Source organism: Mus musculus, chromosome 16 (genome assembly GCF_000001635.26).
Source record: "Mus musculus strain C57BL/6J chromosome 16, GRCm38.p6 C57BL/6J".
NCBI lineage: Eukaryota > Metazoa > Chordata > Mammalia > Rodentia > Muridae > Mus > Mus musculus.
Genome location: NC_000082.6, coordinates 33923966 through 33949338, shown reverse-complemented (window position 1 = coordinate 33949338; position 25373 = coordinate 33923966). Strand labels below are relative to the sequence as shown.

General features: G+C 50.0%; 1 protein-coding gene across 3 annotated transcripts in view; it reads right to left on the bottom strand.

Annotated features, from left to right (window-relative positions):
• Positions 1–25373, bottom strand: part of Itgb5 (integrin beta 5) — a 119674-nt gene continuing 94301 nt past the window's right edge. Inside the window, exons 11-15 of one of the 3 annotated variants that reach the window (NM_001145884.1) lie at positions 8627–8849; positions 5135–5235; positions 2729–2848; positions 1458–1624; positions 1–682 (exon numbers count right to left, since the gene is read on the bottom strand). In NM_001145884.1, the coding sequence (NP_001139356.1) occupies positions 587–682; positions 1458–1624; positions 2729–2848; positions 5135–5235; positions 8627–8849 (707 nt within the window). In that variant the 3' untranslated portion in view covers positions 1–586. The remainder of the gene's footprint in view (positions 683–1457; positions 1625–2728; positions 2849–5134; positions 5236–8626; positions 8850–25373) is intronic. The other 2 variants (NM_010580.2, XM_030248983.1) reach the window with 2 other exon arrangements.

The window sequence follows — 25373 nt, the reverse complement described above, 5'->3', positions numbered from 1 at the left end:
TTGGTTTCCATCCTTACTTTTTCATTCCCAGTCTTTCCTTTTCATTACAAAAGCACTAAACAAACACAGACCGGAGGGCAAAACCTAACATTTGCAAGGCATGTACTTTCAACAGGCAACTCCCCAATTCTACCAACACCCACAGATGCCAGGCAGACAGCCCTCAGGGAACCAGTAATCAGATCTACACCATAAATGCGTGACCTTTTTATTTCATAGAAAAAAAAACGATCAACTGGAAAAAGCCAGGCTGCGCGCTAGCTTTGTACACACAGACTCTTCCGGATACCTTCTTGTCTGGCCCAGCAGGGAAGAGGGCAGCCAGGCCTTCAGAGGTTCATGGAGACAGCAAGCTGGAGGCGGCAGAGGGGAAGCTGAGAACACCAGAGTCTCCTTGCTTTCCCTGGCTTGGAGGGAAGTGGCCCCAAGTGCCTGTGGCCCGCTGTGTGGCTACCAGGTCCCTTAGGGCTCAATGGAGGGCATCTCCATTATCCGTGCGTGCCTAGCTAGCGTGAGCAAATGGTCCAGGAAGTCCAAGGCACGCCAGAGTCTTCATCCTTAGTCCCCCTCCAGCCATCCAGGAGCCTCAGTCCACTGAGCCATTGTAGGATTTGTTGAACTTGTTGAAGGCGAAATCGACAGTGTGTGTGGAGATGGGCTTTCTGTACAGGGGGTTTGAGGCCTGCGAGCACAAGAGAGGAGAGCACACGTGTTAGTTCAGCCTCAGGCCCGTCCAGCACCTGCAGGGATGCCTGCTTCTGACTTGTTCTGTGCTCTGGGGGAATCCCTTTCCTTCTCTGAGCTCTTACTTTTCATCTGTGGAATACAGGGCTTAGGCAGAAAGCCCCAGAAGTCCCCTGGAACCTGAACAGACAGACTCTTAACTCTGGGGAGTCAGGGGTACTTCCCCTGAGCTCTGTTCTGAGCCTGCGTGTGCCCGGGGCAGAGGGCTTGCTCATGTGACCATCCAACCAGGCCTGAGAGCTCGAGCTTTTTTCTTGGGTTCCGTCTCTGTGTCTGTCCAACTCCCCACTGAGCCTGCCTCTGGCGCTTCACCCTCAGCAGTCCCAACATGCACCAGGATCTGCACGCCCCTCGAGTCTTCCAGGTGTGTAATTCTCCTATTCAGTACTGAAGGTGTTGACTCTTCATTGTTGGTAGGTCGGTTTGTTTGCTCTGTGATACTGAGGATTGAGCCCAGAGCCCTGCGCATGCTAGGCAAGCACACTACCACTGAACTACACTCAAAATTTGGTCATTTATTTCCAGACAAGGGCTTGGTAAGTAACCCAGGCTAAGCTTTGAACTTCAAACTCCTGTCTCAGCCTCCAAAGCAGCTGGGATTATAGGTGAATACTACCACACCTAGCTCTTTTTTTTGTTTGTTTGATTGATTGTTTTTAGCCTTTGACCCTGGCTCTAAGCCAGCAACCTCTTTTTTAACCACCCCCTCTTACCATTTCATAACGGGCCCTGGAGCGCTCACTTTGGAACTTGGCAAACTCTCGGCGGTCGTGGATGGTGACGAGCAGCTTCCAGATGGCCAGGAGTGCCATCCCAATCAGGAGGATGCTGCCAACCACAGCCAGCAGGATGGTCATGGCATTGGGGGCACTTCCACATTCTGGAAGGGACCAGGAGACGGGTGGGCAGAGCCGTTAGCATCCTGGTTATGTCCGAGGTGAAAAGTTGCTCCCTCCCTTCTGTCCATTCCCCCTTCATGTTGCCTCAGTGAGACTGAAAGCTGAGCTAGGTCTCCCCAAGGAACAGACAGAGTCAGAGAATTCAGTCACTGTTTCAAGGTCACACAGCCAAGCCGTGACAGAAATGAGGCCCCTGATCAATGGCTATACCTCTATTGGGCTGTGTCCCAGAGGCTCAAGCCTAGCCCACCTCCAGGGCAGGAGGCTTCAGGAACAAACCAGGCAGGCAGGAGGTAGCATGCACCATTTCCGAAAGGCCTGGTCTGAGGTCAAGCATTTCTGAGCCCTTAGCAAAGAGCGCTAAGGAGTAAATGTGCTTATTTCTAAGCAAAGATAGGGCTTGAAAGCAAGGCCTCAAAGCCACAGGCAAGCGCCCTGGGTTGATGCTACACTTCCTGTCTCTGGCCTAGGAAGGCATTACAGTGTTTGGGGCATTGGGCTCAACTTGCAAATTGGGCTCTGCGACCTGGACTCTACAAACCTTTTTCTACTCCCTCCTCCAATCCAAAAACTGAAATGGCTGGAGTCCCAGTCACTTTGAGGCCCAGGCGTTAGTCCTGGTGCCCAGAACAAACACAAGATAGAATTGTTGGTACTGAGCAGGCGGCAGGGAGGAAAGCTAGGCCCAGAGCTCCATCTGCCCTTGGAATCTCCACTGGGGAAAATAGCAGCAGTCAGACGGACTGGATAATCCTCAACTTAACGGACCCCCTAGCTGCCCTGGTGGAGCAGCTGCCTTGCACCTTGCAAAACCCTTTAACTCAGTACTCGAGGTTTCCTCCACAGTAAGCCCCCACAGCATCGTTCCCAAAGCCCCACTGCCCCAGCCTCAGCGCTCTGCTAGTGTGCTCCACACACGTACTTTGAGATGGAGTCTCAAGTAGCCCAGACTGGCCTTTAAATGGCTTGAATCTCTCATCTCCCCGTCTTTACCTTCCAGAGTGCTGGGTTCACAGGCTTGCACCACCACAAAGGGACTGGCACAAGAAACAGGGCCGAGGATGGTCCCTCAGACTCTCACGTACCTGGCTCCCGGAGGACCGTCAAGTTGGACCTCCCATTGGGCAGTTCTGTGTAGCTGAACATCATAACGCAGTCCTTAGCAGTTTTGTAGAAGCAAAGCACAGCCTCCTGGTCATCTTTGACTAGGAGAGAAGCAAGCAGAGACACCCTAAGCATCTCTCTGGGTAGCACTAGAACCACTCATGGATGGGGTTGGAAGCCAAGCCCCGCAGGAAAAGATGGGAGACTCCAAGAGGCCACAGGGCTTTAAAACGAGCTCAGATTTCTAACACCAAGATCACAGACCCAGGGCTGAGCTTATTGATTTGGGGACATGTGGATCCCATCAGGATTGTCAACCCTCTGAAGTGTTGGCTAGTGGTGACATGAAATAAAAGAAGTCTCCAATGGTTAGGAGTGGACACGGTTGAACAGAACTGGATGCTGCAGGCCTGAGTGAGTGACTGCTTTTGGAACCTGGCCCAGTCTGCCGGACTGAGTTGACTAAAGAGGACCAGAGGTCGCTCTTCCTTGAGAGCTAGAACTCAAGGTGCGAGGCTTTGAGGATGAAAGGCTGCTGTGTGGTGGCGCTCCACACTGTCAGAGATCAGGCCATTAAAGGGCCAGCTCTGTGTATAACAGGTCTCACTCCTGACAAACCCCTTCCTTGGCTGTCATAATCCTCCTCTCTCCCCACACTGCCCTCGACCCTGTCCTGTCCAGGTACCAGGACCCCAGAAAAGGGACTGATCTTTAGGAGGCAAAGAGGTTGGAGAAAGGGAAGTTAGGCCGTAGGGGTACAAGCATCCCAAACCACAGCCACAGGTCAATGCTGCGACACTAAATGTGTTTCCTTTCCTATCTTTTCAACAGGCGCTTCAGCTAGGAAGTAGATGGACACCTGGCGTGGTTCCCAAACATGATGGCCCAACTGTTTTCTCAGTCCCCCTCAGACTTAGTGAGAGCGTATTTTTAAAAGCACAAGGAAGAACTGGATGCCACGGCACCCAATTATAATCCCAGTACTTGGGAGTCTGAGACAGGAGGACAGAAACTTTGAAGTGGGATATATAGTGAGAAAAATATAAAAATAGGAACAAAATAATAAGGCTGGGCATGGTGGTGCACAGCTTTAATCCTGGCACCCATGAGGCAGAGACGGGTGGGTCTCTGTGAGCTGGAGGCCAGCTCAGTCTACATAGTGACTTCCAGGTCAGCCAGGACTCCCATAGTGAGACCTTGCCTTGAAAATAAGTAAAGAAGCAAGCAAACAAACAAGTAAATAAATAAGGAAAGAAGGAAAGCCTGTCTAGGGGCAGACGGTAACTTAGACGCATACTTCTCTGCAGATACCTCGTGGTGGGTCTGGTAGGAAGAAGCTGTCCCACATAGGACAGGCTTGTTTGTGGGAGGTGGGAAGGGAACCCTTCTTTCCTCACTACATGTGCTTCATGAAAAAAGAGCTCAGCCAAGGCCCTGGAGAGCAAGCCATGGAAAGAGCAAAAGGCTGGGATGTGAGGGGCTGCAAAGAATTCCCAACTCCCCAGAGTCTGGCAGGAGGCTGGCCACATGGTAAACGCTCACTGAATGTTCGTGAGATAAACAGACTCAGCAGACATCAATGCTATGTGACCGGGCCAAGCAGTCCATCAAAACCAGGGAAGAGGAAGCAAGAATCTATAAAGAGAGACTCCAGGACCGAGGCAGACAAAGCCAGGGCCGGGAGTTTACAGCAGCTGGGGGTCATGGCAGAGGGCAAGTCTGCTAGTACTGGCGAGCCTTGGTTGAAATTTCTCTCTTCAGATATGCAGTCCCTTAGGAACTGCTTAATCATTTCAAAATGTGGCCAATTTAGGAAACTCACAATGTTGTACCACCACCCAAAAATGTCTCCATCTGCTGTCTCCATTCAATCTCACGTCCCCTCTTCCTAGTCTTTCTCAATTGGCATTGCCTACTGTAGACATTGTTTAATATCTATGTTCTTTTTCTCCCTAGCTTCTTTACTTAGCCCAATATTTTGGAGGCTCGTACACATTATAATACCAGTGCTCTGCCTCGTTGTTTTGTGGTAAGATAATATCCCATTATGGATACATATGATACATTTGCTTTACCATTCATCAGTTAATGACCATTACAATCAACACCATAATCATTTACATAAAAACCAGCCCCAAATCTTCAGGTCATGGCTGTGTGCTGATTCTATGGGCAGCCTTTTGGGCAGCCTCCAAACTAAGAGTCCTGCCAATAACATGCAAGCGCCTCACCCCAGGGTCCCCTTGGGGAGCCAGCAATCGTGCCAAGGAAGCTACACCAGGCTAAACTCAAGGCTGAGACCATTCACTCCCTAGGGAAGGAAAAAAATCCTAGATGCCTGACAAGATCCAGAGAGACAGCTGTCCATAGTTCTGCAGGGCACTCACCGATGGTGTCTACCCACGTGATCACCTCATCTTTGCACTGGTGGTGGCAGGTCTGGTTGTCAGGTTTCCCCTGGTGAAGTAGCAAGCATTCGACACAGTCTCTGAGAAAAATCAAGGTGGTCGTCGTTAGCCGCTGTACGTGGTCCCAAAGGCTCAGCTGTACTCTGTAAGTCTGACTATGGGGGCATGATGCCCGTGACATCATGCTGGTGTTAAAAGGAAGCTCTAGGGTCTCAGAGCTTAGAGATGTATCTGGTATACTGGTCAATTTGCCACCTGCAGACATTCCCAATGCTGACAGCAGGAACCAAGCCAAATCCATCTGCACCCTACTACAGTGAACTGGCCGAGGAGTCAGCTCTGTGGAAGAGGTTTCCAGGGCATAAAAGTTACTCCTGGCCCATGGAGGAGCCTCTGCACTCATGGGTCCAGTGTTTGAAGCCCTGTGTTACTTCAGGATCCCCATCTGTCAGTCTCTGGACAAGGCTCAGTGAGCCGCAATGCCTGGGCCCAACTGCAACCCTAAGAGCTGACCTCTAGGGTGGGGCTTCCTGGCAGTTCTGGTGCTGGGAAGAACCTGATGCCAGTGTCTGGGTACCCTGGGCTCCAACCCCATCCGCACACAGAGTTCACCTGTCAGTGTCCTTCAGGGCACACTGGCCACTTATGTGGTGATAGTCTACACTAAAGCTGGTACATCTTATAACAGAGACCTTCTCTAGGAAACACAAGGAAACAAAAAGAAACCACCAAAGCTGCTGTTAAAATCTGTAAGAAACCGGGTGGTGGCGGCGCACGCTTTTAATCCCAGCATTTGGGAGGCAGAGGCAGGTGGATTTCTGAGTTCGAGGCCAGCCTGGTCTACAGAGTGAGTTCCAGGACAGCCAGGACTACACAGAGAAACCCTGTCTCACCCCCTCCCCCCAAAAAAATCTGTAAGAGAGAAAAGGTCCCTGCCTCCTTGGGAAGACCAGGGTTGTGCCGTGGGACAAGCAAACTTCAGGGCAGAGTTAGTAGTGTCAAGCAACACAGGGGACTCTGGGAAAGTGGCACTCAGAGGTCTAAAGACATGAGAGGGGGTTAAGCAGGGAAGGTACCCTAACACTAAAGTGATGGGTATCCCCACAAAACCGATGGGGGATCAAAACAGGAGCTGGGCACCTTGACCTCGGGGCAGGAGGGAGCGCCATCACAGTAGAGCTACTTTCCAGAGGAAAGGCCTAGGAGAAGCAGATCAGGGCCCCTCCTGGAGTCTTGCCTCCCAGACATGCTCTGAACCACCTTCTGGACACCAACAAGGACTGGACAGTGGGTAGATCATGAAGAGAGAGGGCCACGACTTTCTCAAGAGGACACTGATATGCTTAGGAGTCTAGCTGTTCCAGAGCTGGTGGCAAATCCTCCTCTCCTGGGCTGATCTTACGCAGATACTCCATAGAGTTGCAGCTAGGCAGTACGGCTCATAACTATCTCCCATCTTGTATGGTCCCTTCTCCCCCCGCCCCTCCCCTCAGGGTAGGCAGGCTTGGCCAGCGGCCAGGAAGGGGTGGTCCCATCTCTGGTCATTCATGCTTGCTGGACCTTCCGATTGACACAGGATGCCTGCTTCCGGCTGGCTGGAATCCACAGCTTCCCTCAGACACGCTGCTGCATCACAACTCCAGGTCACCTCTAGGACACCCTCCACCAACCCACATGGATACAGCAGCCTAGAGCTGAGCCCCCTGTGCTGGGGGAAAGCTGAGAACGCACTGTAGTTACATAGGCAAGCACGTCTGACCCTTTACACAAAAAGCCGCTCCGCTCGCTCACAGAGATTTTTGTTCAAGGCATGTTAACTAAAATCAGCTGGAGCCGGGTGTGACCTCACCGAAGTGAAGGGTGTGTTTGGTTAGTTCTAGAACTTGAGGGATGAACGACCAAAGAAAGTGGTCAAAACCTCTCAGAAAACAGTAGGAAAATGGCCTAAGATTCCATGGTCAAAAGAACTTAGGAAAAAAGGGGAGGGAGGGAGGAAGGTAGGTAAAGAGAAAGAGAAGGAAGAGGAAAAAGAAACAAGTTTACATTAGACCATGAGAGAGAGGTCAGTGTGGTCCAGGGATAGATGAGAAGGGCCAGTCCCTATCTCTGGGCCTTCCTAACGCTTGCCTTTCCCTGAGGCCTTTTAACTGCCCAAGACAACCCCACAGGAAGGTAGGGGAGGCTTCCTCTCTTACTGACTCCAGTGTGCTCCCCTAGCTCCGCTCACTCGCATGAGCCTCATGTGCCCTGAGCAGCAGAAGGGAGCAACACTGGCTGGAAGCCTTGGGGGCTGGAGACCCTTGGGGGTGGGGAAGACCCTTGGCCACAACCTGCTGACTAGGGCTGTGATTCCAGTCACACAGGCATGGTGCCTGGCCACTCCCTGCCTATCTTGTCTCTCGATCTGAAGGTAGGTTCTGCTGCCCGAGCCCAGGGTTTTCTGTGGCACATGGCCAGGGAGGGTCAGGCCATTCAGAGTGCTCAAAAGCACAGCTGACCAGCCACAACTGCAGGCTCTGCGCGCATCGGCTCACTTCATTATCAGCCTGGCCAGACATTTGCAGGGGGAAATCTGCCAAAAGAAAATCACACACTTGTGCTCCTCCGCCAAGGAGTAACACTGCCTGTATGGCCACTTGTTTCTGCTTGGTGCCTGACTTCCCCCGCTGCCTGCCTGGCTCCTCAGCTCCAATGATGACACAGCTGTTATCCAGCAAGTTCTGACAGCCAACAGCAGGCATGCCTGTGCTCCAGGCATCACTGTGGCTTGACTCTTACAACTGACCTTTGTTGCACTCCAAAGCGGAGGACAGTCATCAGGCTGTGTGACCCGGCCCAGCGCTGAGCCAAAGTGTCTGTAGCCCAGACAACCTCTACATCCGTCCCGCTCTATTATCAGTATAAATAGAGCAGAAAAATCCAAAGCCCCCACGCTCGCTAGAGGCATCCCTATCTAGGTCGGCTCCTTTCCATCCTATTTGCCTTTTGATTACAGTCTGTTTAATGCCGCAGTTCCCACAGGCCTGATCTATGAAGCATTGTTTGGGAGATGCTCTGTGGAGGACCGTAGTCACTCGGAGAAGGATGCACACCACATTCCCCCCCCCCCCTTTTTTTTGAGCAAGCTATAGCATGTTCAAGGCTCTGAAGGTGCTGTTTCATCTGGACCCAGCACCAGGTCTGTCTCATTCCCTGCTGTCACTCCAAAATCTCTAAACTTGCTCAGACTGGATCAGTGATGTCCCTTTTTGGTGGACTATTTTAACTTTGCCGATCCTCTCTTCCTCCCCACAACCACCAAATGACAACATTTCATAGCTAGTGCTTTGGCGAATGTTAGTACAAGTTCTGTTCGGCAGTCAGGCTGTATATAACTGGGAGAGGCTAGGCAGCAAGCACAAGAGGCTGTCTAGGGAGGGCTGCCTGATGAAAGACAGACCTGGGCTTGAGGGTGGAAGAGCAGGCCCTTACCTCTTAGAGCTGCAAGCATCCGGGCAGGTTGGGCACTTCTCACACGTCTCCCCAAAGGCTCCAGGCTCTGTGCACTGGCACTGCCCACAGACACAACGGCCTCGGTCACTGCAGATCTGCCCATCCTTGGCCCTGCATGTGCTGACGTCTGTTGAGCAGTTACAATTGTCCCCAATGTAACCTGCGTGGCATTTGCATTCTCCACAGTGACACTCTCCATGGCCTGAAAGGACACAAACATGCATCAGTCAGGACCTGATGGTCTTTCAATATGATAGACACATCCTCCCCCTACCCCCCCCCCAGTGCCTGCCATGTGCCAGGGAGAGGAATCCTACAGAGACTGAGACATAGCAAGGGCCTGATGAGACCACAGGATAATCCACGTGACCTGGCAGGGTATAGACTGTTGCTATTAAATGGTCCAGTCCCTGGCCAAGCCGTGGCACAAAACCAGAAAAGCTTCCTGATTCAATAGATGTGTGAAAATAGTCTCCCAATATGTCCACACCAGAAACTGAATATCGGGAGGCAAAGCTACCAATGAGATTAGGCAGAGCAGCCTCTTCTGGACGGTCCGATTGGGCCCCAAATCTACCTACAAGGTTCATACAACAGAACCCCCAGGGGCTTGGGGATGACTACAGAAGGAGGCTAGGGGACATCAGAAGCAAGACACTCTGCAGCTGGCTTGCAAGCTAACCAAGAAATGCAAGGAAACTTTGCTCTAAGGGAGCAACTGGGGAGACCTAGCACCTCCAGGGATGTGAGGGAGTACAACTCGTAGGCACCCTGACTTCAGCCAGAGGAAACAAACTTGGACTTTCTGACCTCCCGACAGCTTGAATGCATAAAACATATGGTGATTTGTTACAGGCCCAAGCAAAACCGAGCCAGCCGGCCACACTTCCTGAGTCCTAGCAAGATGTTGACTTCCAGCTCTGACCCTGAGGCCCCGCATTTGGGGGTGGGTTGGGGGTAGCGAGGGAAGGCTTTGGAGCCTCAGCCCTCACGGGTACTCAAGTGTTCTCACTTGTATTCACACCTGGCACTGACTGTGGTGCCGTCGGCTCCATCCATTCTCACAGTAACCCACGAGGCAGGTGCATTATTCATTTTATGAGACATGATACTGGGTGGTGCCGCCGTACCCCTTTAATCTCCACTCTTGGGAGGCAGAGGCAGGTGGACCTCTGAGTTTGAGGCCAGCTTGGTCTATAGAATGAGTTCCAGGACAGCCAGGGCTACACAGAGAAACCCTATCTTAATCACCCCTTCCCCGCTAAAGGCACTCTTGAATGAAACTGACTCATAGAAGAGACAGCTTACAGAAGGTCACCCAGTGAGCTGCAGTAGAGCCCAGTCAGCTCAGTGTATCTGGTCTAAACTACTCTGCTGTCTCCTACAGCAGGCTTAGCCATCATGACAGCCTACTGGGGGCAACCTCGCTCTCCTTGCTGGATGGGTCCTGTCCCCAGTCTGTCAGGGAGGAAGTGTAATAGAAATTAAATTCTACTGCAACTGTCATGTGCTTGCCAAAAGCAGACTCTGAGGACAGAAGCAGCTCTCCTCCAAATGTCCTCTGAAACTGTCCTGAGCAGGCTAGCCCCCTGGCCGTGCAATCGCACACAGCTAAGGGTACTATAAACATTGTGCCCTTGAGAACTGGAAGGTTAACCATCTCCAGCAGAGGTTTAAGAATGCCTGCAGTGGGAAGGAGCTGAAGCACGTCCACAAAACGCACTCTGCTTGGCCTGCGACTCTGATTTGGCAGCCCCAGCAATCTGTCTCAGCAGGGCTTTCCTTCCCCAGCTTGTTTCAGGGGGATGCTGTAAGCAACAGATTGGATGCTGTTCACTTGTTCTCTCTACTGGGCTCTCCTAGTCACCTCTGTTGGATGGCCAAAGGGCCCAGTTTGATGATGGTTTTGCTGTCTGTCTGCAACTTGTTGCTTGTTCTTTCGCTTGCTAGATCCCTAGCAAATGCAGTCCAATCAAAACAAGAAGAAGTATGGCTGTTTTTATCTCGTTGTTAGGAACAGGGAGGCGTTGCCTCGAGGTTCTGTAGGCCTCAAGGGTAGTGTCATCATCACTGCCTGGAGCTGGGCATAACTAACGTGAGTGTCCTGAAAAGCATGGATACTGGGTCCTCTGGGGATCTCAATTTTGAAGTGCTATAAATGGCTCACTCTTCCTAAGGCTCACTTTCATTTGTGTGTCTCTCTGGGTAGCTACATGTACGTGTGTCCACTGGTCCAGAAGAGAGGGTGTCACAGCCCTCAGAGATGGACTTGGCAGGCTGTTGTAAGCCTCCTGACATGCGTGCTGGGAATTGGAGTTTGTTCAGCAATAACAGCAAGTGTTGTTAACCACTGAACACTCTGTCTCTGTCTCTGTCTCTGTCTCTCTCTCACTCTCTCTCTAAGTGGCTCATTTTAAAGGCTGACTGTTTTAGCAGCGTCTCTTCCTCCTTGGTGCCTGTTGCTAAGGCTGACATCATCAAGAAAAGCAGGAGATTGAATGTACTGAGTGTCCACCCACAGGTGAGTTCAAGACTGGAGAGCAGGACTTTGGAAGTCATCACAGTGGGGCTCAGCAGTGAATTCACCTCCATTTTGGAGTTGGCTATTCTGACACCGGATCCCAGCATGCTCCTGGCCACTGATGAATCTGCTCCGCAATATAGGTTAGGACCTAACTTTAGAGAGGCTATAGCCACTCAACTTCCTGGCCCTCTTCTTCTGGCTTATCTTCTCTGCAGTGCACACAACATACCAGCGACAGGAAGGGGACCATCTGGAGTGTCCCTGTGTACCAACACTCCTTCATATCATAGTGTCTCCACTCACTCTGGGGCTCCAAGCCACAGGACATTTCACAGGCTGTGCTGAGGCATACGGCCAGGCCACTGGGGAGGGAAGAATGCCAGGCAGGCTGAGAGGAGGCGGAGGAACGCGCGGCCCACACCACACAGTAGCTGGCATGTGATGTGGCCGCCACAGGAACACACCCTTACAAGGTCACAGTCACACGGAATTCAGGATGACAACTGTCTCCCCACCAGCATGTGACCAGCACTACTTTGGGACCTGAGCAATGGCTAACCCCCACTGGAGTCTTCAAAGATGAAATGGATCTAACATACATAAACCCCTCACTTTTGTTCCAGGGACTGTATCGGTCAAGAGCCTAGCTTAAATTGAGGTAGTTTATGGCTAGAGACAACCTTCATCTGATATTTCTTTATGGGAAATGTGCAGAAAGGGTAAAGACTGCGGCATGAGTAACCAGACACTTGACCATACTCCACCAGTTGGCACCACGTGTGGCTTTATCATATCTATCCATTCATCATATATATTTTTAAAAATTAATCTCAGGGTCTACTTTAGGGGGCAAGTTTCTGTTTTCATTTTCTGCTTAGAGACATGCATTTACTAAGTTGCCCAACCTGCCTTGAATCTACACAATCCTCCAGGCAGGCCTTGGATCCTCGCACCTCAATTACCTGAGTAGCTGGTTCCGCCAGAGAGCAATGCACAAGATGGCTCTGACCCCCTCCAATAGCTCACACATCACAACCCTCCAGAAAGCAAGGGCGTCTGAGCCACAGAAGGCATGGCTGCTGCTGTATTTTCCAGTTTGAGGAACTGTAAGCTGAGATCTAACTTCCTTTCTGCCTCTGGTTTTGGCAGCACTGTAAAGGCAATCCACATGCAACTTCAAACAGTATCCCAAAGCATCGACATTTTGGAGCTGTGCATTACTCCATGGGTGGGTTTGGGGTGCAGTGTGTGTGTTCAAGGGAAGGAGACCTTGATTTTCTGGTGACCACACATCTACGTGCAAAGGTCTTCTTGCTGTAAAATGGGTATGCTCAGCAGTGGTGCCTGGAGCTCTGTACCCCCAACCACGAGGGCTGAGCAGCAAGGAAGCCCCACTTGTTTGTGAGCACATCTGATACCTTGAGGGTCCCAGAGCTCCAAACACCCAGCCCAAGGCCACTCTAGATCCAAAGAGCAAGAGAGCACCTAGGGAGTCTGAAGAGATGGCTCAGCAGTTAAGAACATTGACTGCTCTTTTGAAGGTCCTGAGTTCAAATCCCAGCAACTACATGGTGGTTTACAACCATCTGTAATGAGAACTGACACCTTCTGCTGGTGTGTCTGAGGATAGCTACAGTTTACATACATATAATAAATAAATAAATCTTTAAAAGAGAGAGAGAGAAAGAGAGAGAGAGAGAGCCCCTAGAGCAAGAGTCAAGAGTCAGTGGAAGATAGCACAGGACAGACCACCATAGGCTCTTGGAGGAAACAAGATCTAGCAGAGTCACAAGTGTCCAGGAAGCATCTCCCATCCCCAATGTAGCTCAGACTTGGCAAGCAAATATAGCAGCTGTAGAGGAGAGTGCGAAGAGCCCAGTCTACCTGAGAAAGAGCTGGGAACAGGTGAGAGGCTGCGACATGTGGCCTTTTGGCCTCCTTATTTGAGTATTCTAAAGCAAACGTAAAGAAAACCAGATGAGGAAGGACTGCCAAGGCCTGTACTTGATGACATTGTGGAGGGCACCAATGCTCATGTCCTTAAGGGATCCTAGTCCCCAGTGGAGACTCTAGTAGGTATAGTTTGGTGGCCATCTGACTGCTCACTGCCTTTTAAAGACAGCAAAAGAGCGAAGGAGGTGGTTTAGTGCCTTTGCCTAATATGCTCAGAGCCTTGCTTCCATCTCCAGCACCACACATCAAACACAAAGCTAAATGTAACCAGGCGAAGATGTGGCATCCCCCACTGTGTCCTTCACACTGGATGCTGTTCCTAACTAATAATAGGGATCTTTCCCAGGGAGGTGGGCTGGGCCCCAGCATCTGCAACATAGTACCACAAAGTAATACTGGTAGTGACTGGTAGCAGAAGGCATGAGACTACTGCCTGTCATCTTGACTCAAAGTCTCCCAGTGTCCATTAGAAACTATAACCTGCCCAACATCAGAACCTTACAGATCTGATACATTGTATCCTTATTGGAATGTCTGCCCTTAGACACCATTGACATCTTAGTATCTGTGCACCCATGTCCTCTCCTAGCCATAGGCACACATGTATTAAAGTGACAAGGGACATTTGGCTCCTGCTCCCAGGATCAATAAAACCATCAATTGCCAGTGTTACAGGGCCCAGAGGACTTAAAGTGAAGTCTCTTCATAAAAAAGTCAAGTCAAGCCGGGCGGTGGTGGCGCACGCCTTTAATCCCAGCACTTGGGTTGCAGAGAAAGGCGGATTTCTGAGTTCGAGGCCAACCTGGTCTACAAAGTGAGTTCCAGGACAGCCAGAGCTACACAGAGAAACCCTGTCTCGAGGGAAAAAAAAAAAAAAAAAAAGTCGAGTCAATGAACTGGAGATATGGCTCAGCGGTTGTTAAGAGCACTGACTGTTCTCCCAGAGGTCCTGGTTCAGTTACCAGCAACCACATGGTGGCTCACAACCATCATATGCCTTCCTCCAGTGTGTCTGAAGACAGCTATATAGTGTACTCATATAAATAAATAAATGAATTTTAAAAAAAGTCAAACCAAATTACAATGCTATCAAGACAAAGGACACTGAATTCAATGATGCCTGTTTAATATCATGCATACATAAATATGTTTTTATCACACAGACAGGGAATATTAAGGACAGTGGCGCACTGCCAGGAATGGCTACACATGTAACTTACAATCAGCACCTCCTTTGTCAGAATGATTGGCAGCTAAATGAACAGGAAGTTGTAAATGTGCTTGTTTATACAGAATTTCAGCTCTACAGAATTCACCAAACAGTGCTTGTGTGGGCTGGCAGCCAAGTCTCCCTGCCTCTTTCTACTAAACAGAATATTGGCTATTCAGAGGCCTGGACTAGAGTTGGGGAGCCAGTGGCCTGACAGGCAATGCGGGGCAGTGAGAGGAAGCTCAGCACTGATGCTTCATGAAGGTGGAGAAGATGGAGGGGGAGGGTATCAATGGGGTCCCAGGACGAGGCCCAACAGGCAGGCAGGCAAGACTGTGGGGCTGTGAGCACAGACATCTCCCACAGGCAAGCTGGACAAGACAGGACAGGAAGGAAACAAGAGGATTGCAGAGCTTTCTTCTGAAAGAAGGAGGTTTGGGGAAACCGCTCTGGGGAGAAATAGAGGTGTGGAAACTCAGGAATCGCAGGCAGATTGGCAGAGAGAAGACGACTGAGGCCAAGGCTGGGCCTCTGTGAGATGCCCTGCAGGGCTGAGCTGAAGATGCCCAGAAAGTAAAGGGAGCATGGGCTAGACCAAGTTCAAATCCTCCCTGTGCACTGTGACCTTGAAGAAGGCTCTAAACTCCTGGAACGTGTTTCCTTTCCTGTCAGTAAGAATAACACTGTATGGCAATGCCCTAAAAAATACCTGCCCTTATGCAAGGGAAGCCTGCGACATGGTCTATGGCCCATGGCGTGCCCTGGAAATGAGACAGAAATGCCTGCCCCAAACAGTGGGGCTTGGATAGAAGGGAGAGCTATGAGGCAGACACTGAGGACTTTAGGAAACAGGGTGATTGTGTCAGAGACAAGACAAGTAGAGGACCTGACAGCGGGGCAGCACCACCTTGAAGGATGGAAGGAATAAAGAGCGGAGAGCTGTGGACTGCAGGCGTCCCCGAGCAGAGAGGAGGCGCTGCCCAGCCTCCCTAGGCCTACTCCACGATCACAGAGACATCACTCTCAGGACAAGCAAGGGTGGGGCTGGCCATGAAGAGACATATGACCCAGGCAGGGGACACTGAAACATCTAGATCTTGAGGCAGCGGTCGGCAGGATTCTGGGGTCAGATTCTAGCCTGTACCCTAGTCTGCCTTACGTCTTGGCTCTTTATTTCTAAGTGAGGCTAGTAGAAACGGCTCCTTACTAGGTAGCCCTGTGAGGTAAGCCTACCTGTAGGCTTCAACGTGCTTGGCATTCGGTAAGCACCGCCTTCCTCACTCCTATTGTTGCTGTCATGCTAGAGGGCGGCTTCGTGCCAACTTGATGGAAGGCCTCCAAAGCTGGAAGTTCCCACGGGTTACCTGTCCACGCCCAAGCTGGGGTGCAAAGGACCTACACTGCCTTTGAGCACCAGAGCTTGGTGGAGCTGCTGAACCTCAGCCAGGAAGTCTAGGCAGAGTGGCTGACAACGCAAAAGGCCCATTGGGCCCCGCCTGAGTTCTCTGGTGTCCTCATCATTGACGTATCCAAACTTGAATATACACATACATTTTGAATCAGCAAAGAAGGAACTGCCCTCAGTTCCAGGCCCAGAAAGGCAGCCCCCATTCTACTTCACCACAGGCTGGGCTTTCTGAGTCTGGAAGACAGTGGGCTTGAGGGAAGAGAGGACCATCTCTATGGAGAAACTGAGAATGGCTCTCACCCTCCCGGACTCAACTACGAAGAGTCCAAGCAGACAGAAGTCACAATCTTGGGGTTACAAATCACCTCTCCCCAAACCAGCTCCTCTTTAGTGTTAGAATCTACTGGTTCCCTTCCCGGGGAGGCCATTCTGGCCGTGGGAAGGCTGAAGGGAAGATGGCCCTCAGCAATGGAAGGGTGCTTGCTTCATTTCTCTTCAAGGTCTCCCCTACCTCCCTCCACCCAAACATCTCACCCTCGTGTGTATACGCACCCACTACCTGCCCATGGCTGTGCCTCCTCTCCCCTCATAGCCCAAGGTTGAGGTCACCCTTCCTTCAGATGCCCTCTCTGCCACAGCTGTACCTCAGCTTTCAATGCCTCACAGTCCCTCTTAGCCTCAGAACAGGTGACATAAACAGGAAGGGGTTAAAGAACTGTAGGACGTATGTGAGCTGGGGGACCTGGTTCACCCCAAGTAAATTCCCTGGTACCTCAAGTCTGCCCTCACTTCTGTTCCAGGCATCTGAGTGAAACTTTGGGCAGAGGTGGAGTTCTCCAGCAACTGTTATGAGAATAGAGTACCAAGATGGCAGCTTTGTGTGGTATAGAGTGTGTGTGTATGTGTGTGTGTTTGTGCACACACATGCGCGCGTGAGTCTGTTTGTCGGTCTGTCTGTCTGTCTGTCCTGCAATGCCCATAATCTCTTCCTCTGTGCCTGTGGGAAGGGAGACTTAGGAAGCCTCTGCACTCCAGCATCCTGGACACTCTGATGCCAGACTGTGCAGTCTTCTCAGGTGAACTGACTCTGTGCCCAGACACACACTCAGGACTCTATTTGGGACTTTGAACAGGAAGGGGAAATCTCTCCGGAGACATACTATTCCTTCTGGTTCTCTGTTGACAAACAGGCTAGAGTTATGTAATTGACCCTTGCTGTCCTTGTGAGCCCCTGGCTGGCCAGGGTGTCTCCTCCTACTCTGACCTACTCCGCTGGCTGTTCAACACTTCCCCTCCACGCACAGACCTTAGTTACAGAAAGAGCCAAGACAGAGGACTTCTGAGATGCTCGGGATGTCCCTAGCTCCCTCTCAGGGCTCTCAGCTGCAACTAGATAAACTGCTGGCAACATTGTTTCCTTCCCAGCAACTCCTGAGCTCCCCGCAGCCTCCCCTATGGGGAAGCACAGCACAGCTAGCTGATTTAAACCAGTCCCACTGAGAGAGTCCTGCTGAGACCCAAACTCTCCAATCCCCCCTCTGAAGCCCAGAAGCTGGACTCGAGTGCCCAGCCCATCCTTAGCAATCTTTGAGAGAGAGAGAGAGAGAGAGAGAGAGAGAGAGAGAGAGAGAGAGAGAGAGAGAGGTCTGACATATTTAATCCCACTGAGATTAGGCCATGGGAATCTCCTCAGAACGGGTGACAGGATCCTGGCAATCTGCCAGAGCTACACCTAGACCTGGATTACTTCCCAAAGGTGCTTGTGTTTAAGGCTTGTTCTCCAGGTTGGCACAACAGGGACAGAGTGGGACCTAGTGGAGGGCAGTTAGGTCACCAGGGGCATGCCCTTAAAGGGAATGTTGGGCTTTTGGCTCCCACCCCTGATGAGGCATGAGGCCCCTCATGCTACCTCAACACAGGAGAGAAGGAACGAACCTGAAATTCCCCAAACCATGGCCCAAACCCTGCTTTTCTCCTCTTATATTGCTTTCTTCAGGCATCTTGTCACAGCGATGGAAACCTAACACAACTAGATACTACTCTATGCAATGTACACACATTTCCTTACTCTGCCCAAGAACTCTCCGTAATGAGTACAGTTACTACCCTGATTTCAACAGGTGTGGGAAATGAGAAACAGAGTGGCCAAGTAAGTTCGCCATAGCTCTACTGTAGGCAGATGGCAGAGACACGGACCACATTTGCTTGACTTGAGTCTACTGTCTGGCTCTGGGATATAGTTCGGTGGTAGAACACTTGGTTACAGGAGTCTATAATTTTTCTTTGTTTATTTAAGATGGTGTCTCATTGTGTATCCCTGGCTGTCCTGGAACTTACAGACATCCACCCGTCTCTACCTCTCAAGCACTGGGATTAAGAACTTGTACTACCATCCCAGCATAGGGGGTCTGTGTTCTAGAGTATGTCCTCTCTGGGGAGGGCAATCACGATTGATAATTAGCCTAAGGGAATTCAAGGTCTGATATCATAAAGATGGTGTAGACCCGTGCACAAACCTGGCTCATTCCACCAGAGGCACTAAGCCAGTCTTGGCCTGCCTGATCTTCTCTGTTGAACAGGGCTGGCCGGTCGAGCTGCTGGCTTCTCCACCACCACAGCTGCTGCTGATGTGTGACTTGGGCCCTGGGCTGGGAGGCCAGAGCAGGCCTCGGGTTAATGAGGCCTCTGATTTAGAGAGAATGGAGGATGGAGAACATCCAACTTAGCAGGCAGCCTAGAGGGAAGGGCGGGAATGTAAGCTCCTTGGGGCTGAGGGCCAGAAGTATGAGTGGGAGTGGGTGGTCAGGACCTGGCAGGAGCTTGGCATGATCCTTCAGGGCCAGGGTACCCAAGGATGAGCTCCTAGGAGCCAGGCTTTCCAGAGCACCATGCCCTAGCTCAGGCAGGTCCATCCTGTGTCTGCCCAGCTTCCAAGGAACTGTCTCTGAGATCTCAACTGTAATGTGAACCAGGCAGTGCTATACACACTTCAGCTATAGAGCCTTCAGTGGCTCTTCTTCCCCCTCCTCCCCTTCCCCTTCTCCCTCCTCCTCCTCAGAATATAACATCTGCATTTCCACCTCCTGCACAACTTGCAAGGAAGTCTAACGCAGGACCCCCTCCGCTCCTCCTGAAGTCATTTCACCTGCTCCTGTTTCTCTTTCTTCTTCTAACGATTTATTTTATTTTAATATACATTTGGTGTTCTGCCCGCTTGTATATGTGTGCGTGCGAGGGTGTCAGATGCCCTGGAACTAATACTACAGACGATTGTGAGCTGCTATGTGGGTGCTGGGAATTGGACCTGGGTCCTTTGCAAGACCAGCCAGAGCTCTTAACCACTGAGCCAACTTTCCAGCCCTGATCCATCTCTTTAGGCATCTCTGGGTCTGGTTAGCCTCTCAAAGAGTCTGGACATGAGCAGAGTTTCATTTTGGATCCATCACTCTGGCTGCAGTACGGCCAACACACAGACGGGGACGGTAGAAGCAGAGGTGGAGAAATGTTAAGCCTTCAAAGGGGGTAGGAAAAGGGCAGCAGCAGATGGATGGGAGAAGGCAGGATACAGGGTAGCTTTTAGGCTTCTGCCCTGAGGCGAGACAAAGAGACCTGGGAGAGCCATGCTGAGAGGAAGGACAGAATTCAGCTGGGGACATACTAGAGTAAGAACATGCAAGAGGCTCCCAGAATTCAGTGATCAGTTGAGCAATCTGATTGTTGAAGGGGTACCCTAGAGAGAACGGGGTGAGGAACTCCCACCCTGGAGGCTGGCTAGAGACTGAAGGTAGGTCAAGAGTATTGCCAGGACAATGGTGAAGGAGATGTGGGTTGAATCTAAACGGGACTGAGCTCAGGTCTGATGGGAAGCCAGTGCCTGCAGACAGCTGTCCTGAGAGACTCGGCTGTGAACAGAGAGGGGAGATGGGAGCACACAGCTCGGTGGGAGCACGTTTGTTCTTTCTTCCTGACCTTCCTACCCCTTCTCTCCTCCTCTCCTACTTTCTCTTCCTCCCTTCAGACTGCAACATGTTTGAAAGCTGACTGGTCAGGCGTGGAAGCATACTCCCCTATTCTCTGCACTCATTTGGGAGAAGCAGGAGGAATCAACACAGCTTTGAGGCCAGCCTGGTCTATATAGAACATTCCAGGCCAGCAAGTGTTATGCAGTGCAGCACTGTCTCGAAAAAAACCAACAACAAACAGCTGACACTTGATGAATAGGGAGAGTGTATTCCTTTCCTTTTCCTGTACCTTGCTTATCCCACGAGCCCACAGAGCCATACAAGACCAGTCTTGTATTTGTGTGCACCTGGTGCCTAGCTACCATGGTTTCCGGCTCTCAGAAGACACTCAGGATGTGCTGCTGATGGCCGGACAGACCCTAAGACCCTAAGCCAACAATGAGCATGACAAAACACTGACCTCTAGACTTCAGTGTGATTCTCGACGGTTAGGGTACCCCAAAGAGGAGAACGGAGGCTTCTCCTTCACTCCTTTTCCACAGACACAGTTGAACAGAAGCCAAAGGCTTTGTACCCCGCTCTGTTGCCTATACAATGTTCCAATCTCCCAGCACACACATCATCTGGCACTCACACACACTGATGCATTCTTGGCCTTGGGCCAGCTATCCCTGTCCTTGGCTTACTGTTGATAAAACAGCCAACTGATGGTACTTCCCCAGGAGTGGCTCCCACCCTCCTCCTGCCTTTCCTGTGTCTGGACCACAAGCTCGTGTCTGAAGAGCAAACTATGATCACTCTGACAAAACCAGGATGGCACTGCTTTAAGCCACACTTCTGTAATGGAGGCTGAGACTCCATTGTTAATGGTCACAGAGTCCTTCCAAAGAGTACCATTGCCTTCCTGGCCCCTTATGTCCATGATGATAGTATCCCAGCCATGAGGGAGACAGGGGAAGTCTGCTGTGACTGATGAAATCTAACTCAAGAGAGACTTGTTTAGATAAAGACTAACTGGGCATGACTTAGAAATGTGGGGCTCAATGTAGAGTGATGGTGTTGAGGGTGGAACCAGGAATCCAGAGGTTTGGCCAAAGGGTCAAACTAGTCAAACTTAGGCAAGAAATGACCACAGTGCAAGTGGCAGTACAAGGCTCTTCTTTCTGGTTTGACTCTACAGTCAAGAGCCACACGGAGCAGGTGAGACAGGGTGGTGCACACCTCCCAGCTAGTCTAGAGGTTGAAGCAGGAGGAACTGCTTAAGCCCAGTAGGTTAAGACCAGCCTGGATCATATAGCAAGATCTCTCTCTCTCTCTCTCTCTCTCTCTCTCTCTCTCTCTCTAATTTAAAGAACTTTAGTCTAGGTTCTGGGCCTCAGTTTCCGCAAAGTAGATAATACATATTGACCTACTATGTGTAGCCAGTTCTATTAGGAAAGTCTTGCAATGTAAAACAAAGAAAACACCCTCCTGTTTAGTGCTTACTAGTGATGAATGCAAAACACTAGCATCCATCTATTTCCAAGGACGCAATATCCAGGTCATCAAAGAGCTTTAAAAAGCATTTATTTATTTTATGTGCATGAGTCCATGTGTGTATGTGCACAGGCCAGAAGGTGGCATAGAGGGCCTCTAGAATTAGTTATAATTATTAGCTGCCAGATGGATGCTGGGAACCAAACCCAGGCTCTCTGAAAGAGCAGCCAGTGTTCTTCACCCCCAAGCCATCTCTCCAACCTTGTAAGAAGTGCTTTAAAATAGTCTCCCTCCATTATTAGGCTTGCCTGCTGCCTAAGGTCAGCTCTGTGCAATCAAGTAGCCCCTGCCTAGGACTTCCTTAGCACAGGACATGGCTGAGTTCCTTTAGACTTTGTGGGGTAGGGTTGTGGATGAGCTTAGAGGTCAACTGTACCCCAGAAAGAGGAAGGAAAGCATCCTGAGCCATTCCAGACTCCAGGGAATACTTGAATCTCGGTGGTGCTCCAAGGGCAGCGTTCCCAGGAAGGGACACTCACCTCCAAGGACACAAAGCACCCTCACATCCTGCCCTGCCCCTGCCAAGAATAGAGTGCACCGGAGTACCCAAAACCAGGACCAAAACAAAAACAAACATTGGCTCCTTTCCTGAGACAGAGACGGAAACCACATTAGGAATAACTGTTTGCACCACCAGAGGTCTCTCAGACTTCCAAATTGAAGAAGAGTGGAAAATTTTCTAACACCATTATCCTAGGACGCTTAAAGGCTAATAGCATCTATACCCATATGACAGAGACCTAAGCTTTGGCATCCTCACGGTCTCTTTAAATTTGCATCTTTAGCTTATTAAATGCCATTGTGTCCTTCTTTAGTCAAACTTCATCAGTTTACAGATCGGGCCTGAAGCTGGAAAGCAGAAGCCTGGGCTTAGATCTTATATTTGCATTCCTCTCTCTCTCTCTCTTTTCGAGACAGGGTTTCTCTGTGTAGCCCTGGCTGTCCTGGAACTCACTCTGTAGACCAGGCTGGCCTCGAACTCAGAAATCCGCCTGCCTCTGCCTCCCGAGTGCTGGGATTAAAGGCGTGCACCACCACTGCCCGGCTATCATTTATCCCTTTCTAAACAGAGAGAAAAGACAGGGGAGACCCAGCGCTTAGACATCCCATTCTCAGAATCACCGATAACCTGGCTAAGAAGTTTCTGGAAATAGGACCAGAGCAGTGAGAATTTTGTTCCCAGGAGCTGAACTCAGAGCTCAGAGCAAGGCAGGCACCGGTATATGGCCTGCCCCACTGCTTGTCATCTTCCAAGCTCACGGAAACATCCAGAACATGCAGGGAGAAGCTTGAGATACTTTATACGCCCACGCTTTAACCCCAGCGGAAAATTCCAGAGGCAACAAAATCTCAGAAATTCACTCATGACTCCAAGTCCTGCATCTAGAATAACACTTGGCGTAGTGGCAACTAATGCACATCAGCTGCATGTGTATCAGGTTCTTATTGTACAGTAGGTAGCAGCATGCCTAAGACAAACTGAGGAAGACATGGCCGACATGTCCTTAGTGGCACAAGGTTCTTACCCCCCTCCCCCAGCTCTGACTTTCCCAGACAGCTTTCTCTAGGCACAAACTGCCAGAGCTGACTAGATGCAAGAGCCCCAGATCGCCTGACCGCACGATGGGAAAATTAGTACTAGAGTTCTTGATGTTCTCTATTTGGAAGAAGAGGGATCCTCTTTCATGAAGACGTGTGGGCGAGTGTCTCCGTGTGTCTATAAGGACATATATGCATGCCTGTGTGTGTGTGTGTGTGTGTGTGTGCACATGTGTAACCTTATTTTTAACAGTAGAATCTGAATATAACACTCAGTGAGTTTCTGCATACACGTTTAAATGTGTGAAACAATCGTGATTCTCCTAGGAGCTTCCATGGAAAGCCTACAGGTCCTTTTGGGGTTAACTATGCCCCAATCTTGGTTCATTGACAAGGTGCTTGTCTTAGTTAAGGTTTCCATTGCTAAGAACAGACATCATGACCAAGGTAACTCTTATAAAGGACAATATTTAATTGGGGCTGGCTTATAGGTTCAGGGGTTCAGTTGATTATCATCAATGACAGGAAGCATGGCAGCATCTAGATAGGTGCTGGAGAAGAAGCCAAGAGTTCTACATCTTGTTGTGAAGGCAAAGAGGACTACTGTCTTCCAGGCAGCTAGGAGGAGGGTCTCAAAGCCCACTCCCACAGTGACACACCTCCTCCTAATAGTGCCTCTTCCTGGGTGAAGCATATTCAAACTGCCACAGTACTGTTCAAGAATTTGTCATGGAAGTTGCATGTGGGTTGGTCCCGGCACAAGCTATAGACTCTGGCTATAGTGGTTCATGCATTTAATCCTAGCACCTGGGAGGCAGAGGCAAAGGCAGAGAGATCTCTGTGAGTCCAGGCCAGCCACATAGTGAGAGCCTCCTACCTAAAAACAACACAAGCAAACCCCACAAAACAAACAAACTTCCTTAAAACACACACATAAAAACAAGTTACAAATATTATATAAAATAAATGTATTCAAATATTTATAGGATATGTAGATTTCAGTGCAATCGTAAAAGATGTAGCAGTGACCAAGGCCTCAGAATGGTTATCAGGCTACAGATCTGGAGTGTGAAAGTTTATCTCTAAAGAAAGCTGTAAAAGAAACCCTGTCTCAAAAAACAAGAAAGAAAGAAAGAAAGAAAGAAAGAAAGAAAGAAAGAAAGAAAGAAAGAAAGAAAGAAAGCTGTAAGAAAGCTGGATGGTTGGGACTAGAGAGATGGCTCAGTGGGTAAGAGCACTGACTGCTCTTCCAGAGGTTCTGAGTTCAATTCCCAGCAACCACATCGTGGCTCACAACCATCTGTAATGGGATCTGATGCCCTCTTCTGGTGTGTCTGAAGACAACAACAGTGTAGTCACATACATGAAATAAATAAATCTTTTTTAAAAATTAAGAAAGAAAGAAAGAAAGAAAGAAAGAAAGAAAGAAAGAAAGAAAGAAAGAAAGAAAGGAAGGAAGGAAGGAAGGAAGGAAGGAAGGAAGCTGAATGGTGGTGATGCATGTATTTAATCCCTGTACTCTGGAGGCAGAGGCAGGTGGATCTCTGTGAGTTCAAGGTCAGCCTGGTCTACAGTGGTAGTTTCAGGACAGCAAAGTCTACACAAAGAAGCCCTGTCTCAAAACCAAACCAAATGAAACAAGCAAACAAACAAACAAATCTGTAAGAATGGCAGGGTATATTATTTTCAAAGACAGGACCACTCTCTAGTGGCCGGAGAAATGGCTCAGTGGTTAAGAGTGCTCACTGCTCTTGCAGAGGACCCAGGTTTGATTCCCAGCACCCACACTTCATCTCACAGCCATCCGTAACTCCTTTCCAAGGAATCAAGTGCACATATATTATTCACAGGCACACACACATATAGATAGGTAGATAGATAGATAGATAGATAGATAGATAGATAGATAGATAGATAGGTAGATAGATAGATTTTTTTTAAACAGACAGGGTCTTACTCTGCAGGCCTCACTGGTCTGGAATTTGCCATGCAGACCGAGCTGGTCTTTAACTCCCAGAGATCCACCTGCCTCTGCCAGAGTACCAGGGTGAAAGGTGTATGACCTCATGCCCCGTTCTGACATTTTTCATCACCCTATTAAATTATTTATATTATGCTGCTTCTGGACATTTATGATGGCTGAGAGTGCCCCCTTCCTTGAATTCACAGTAAAGCTAGGAGTATGTTAATAGCTGATTGCAAGAAGAGCAAAGGAGTGAGGAAGAGCCACATACATCTGGGCGGGTTGAAGGAGGGAGAGGGAAATCACTGAATACTTCCTATCTGGAACCGATAACCAGTTCACCACCATCTTCCACAAATGGCAGACGAGAATGAAGAGTTAGGGCTGAAGTCACAGTGACTTCATTTTGTAGGCAGCAGAGCCACCCGAGGGCCTCATGCAAGTGTGTGCATCGACTGTCCTGCAGAAATGACTGGGACCACTGGTTGGCATTGATGCACGTCAGCCTCTCAGGATGCCCTTCCCGGAAGGATCATCAGTACCACTGCGTAACCCTCACAATCACTGGGTGGCTAAGACCAACGCCTGGCTTCTGAGTAGTGGTTGGTTAAGAACTTGGAGGAGAGGAGGG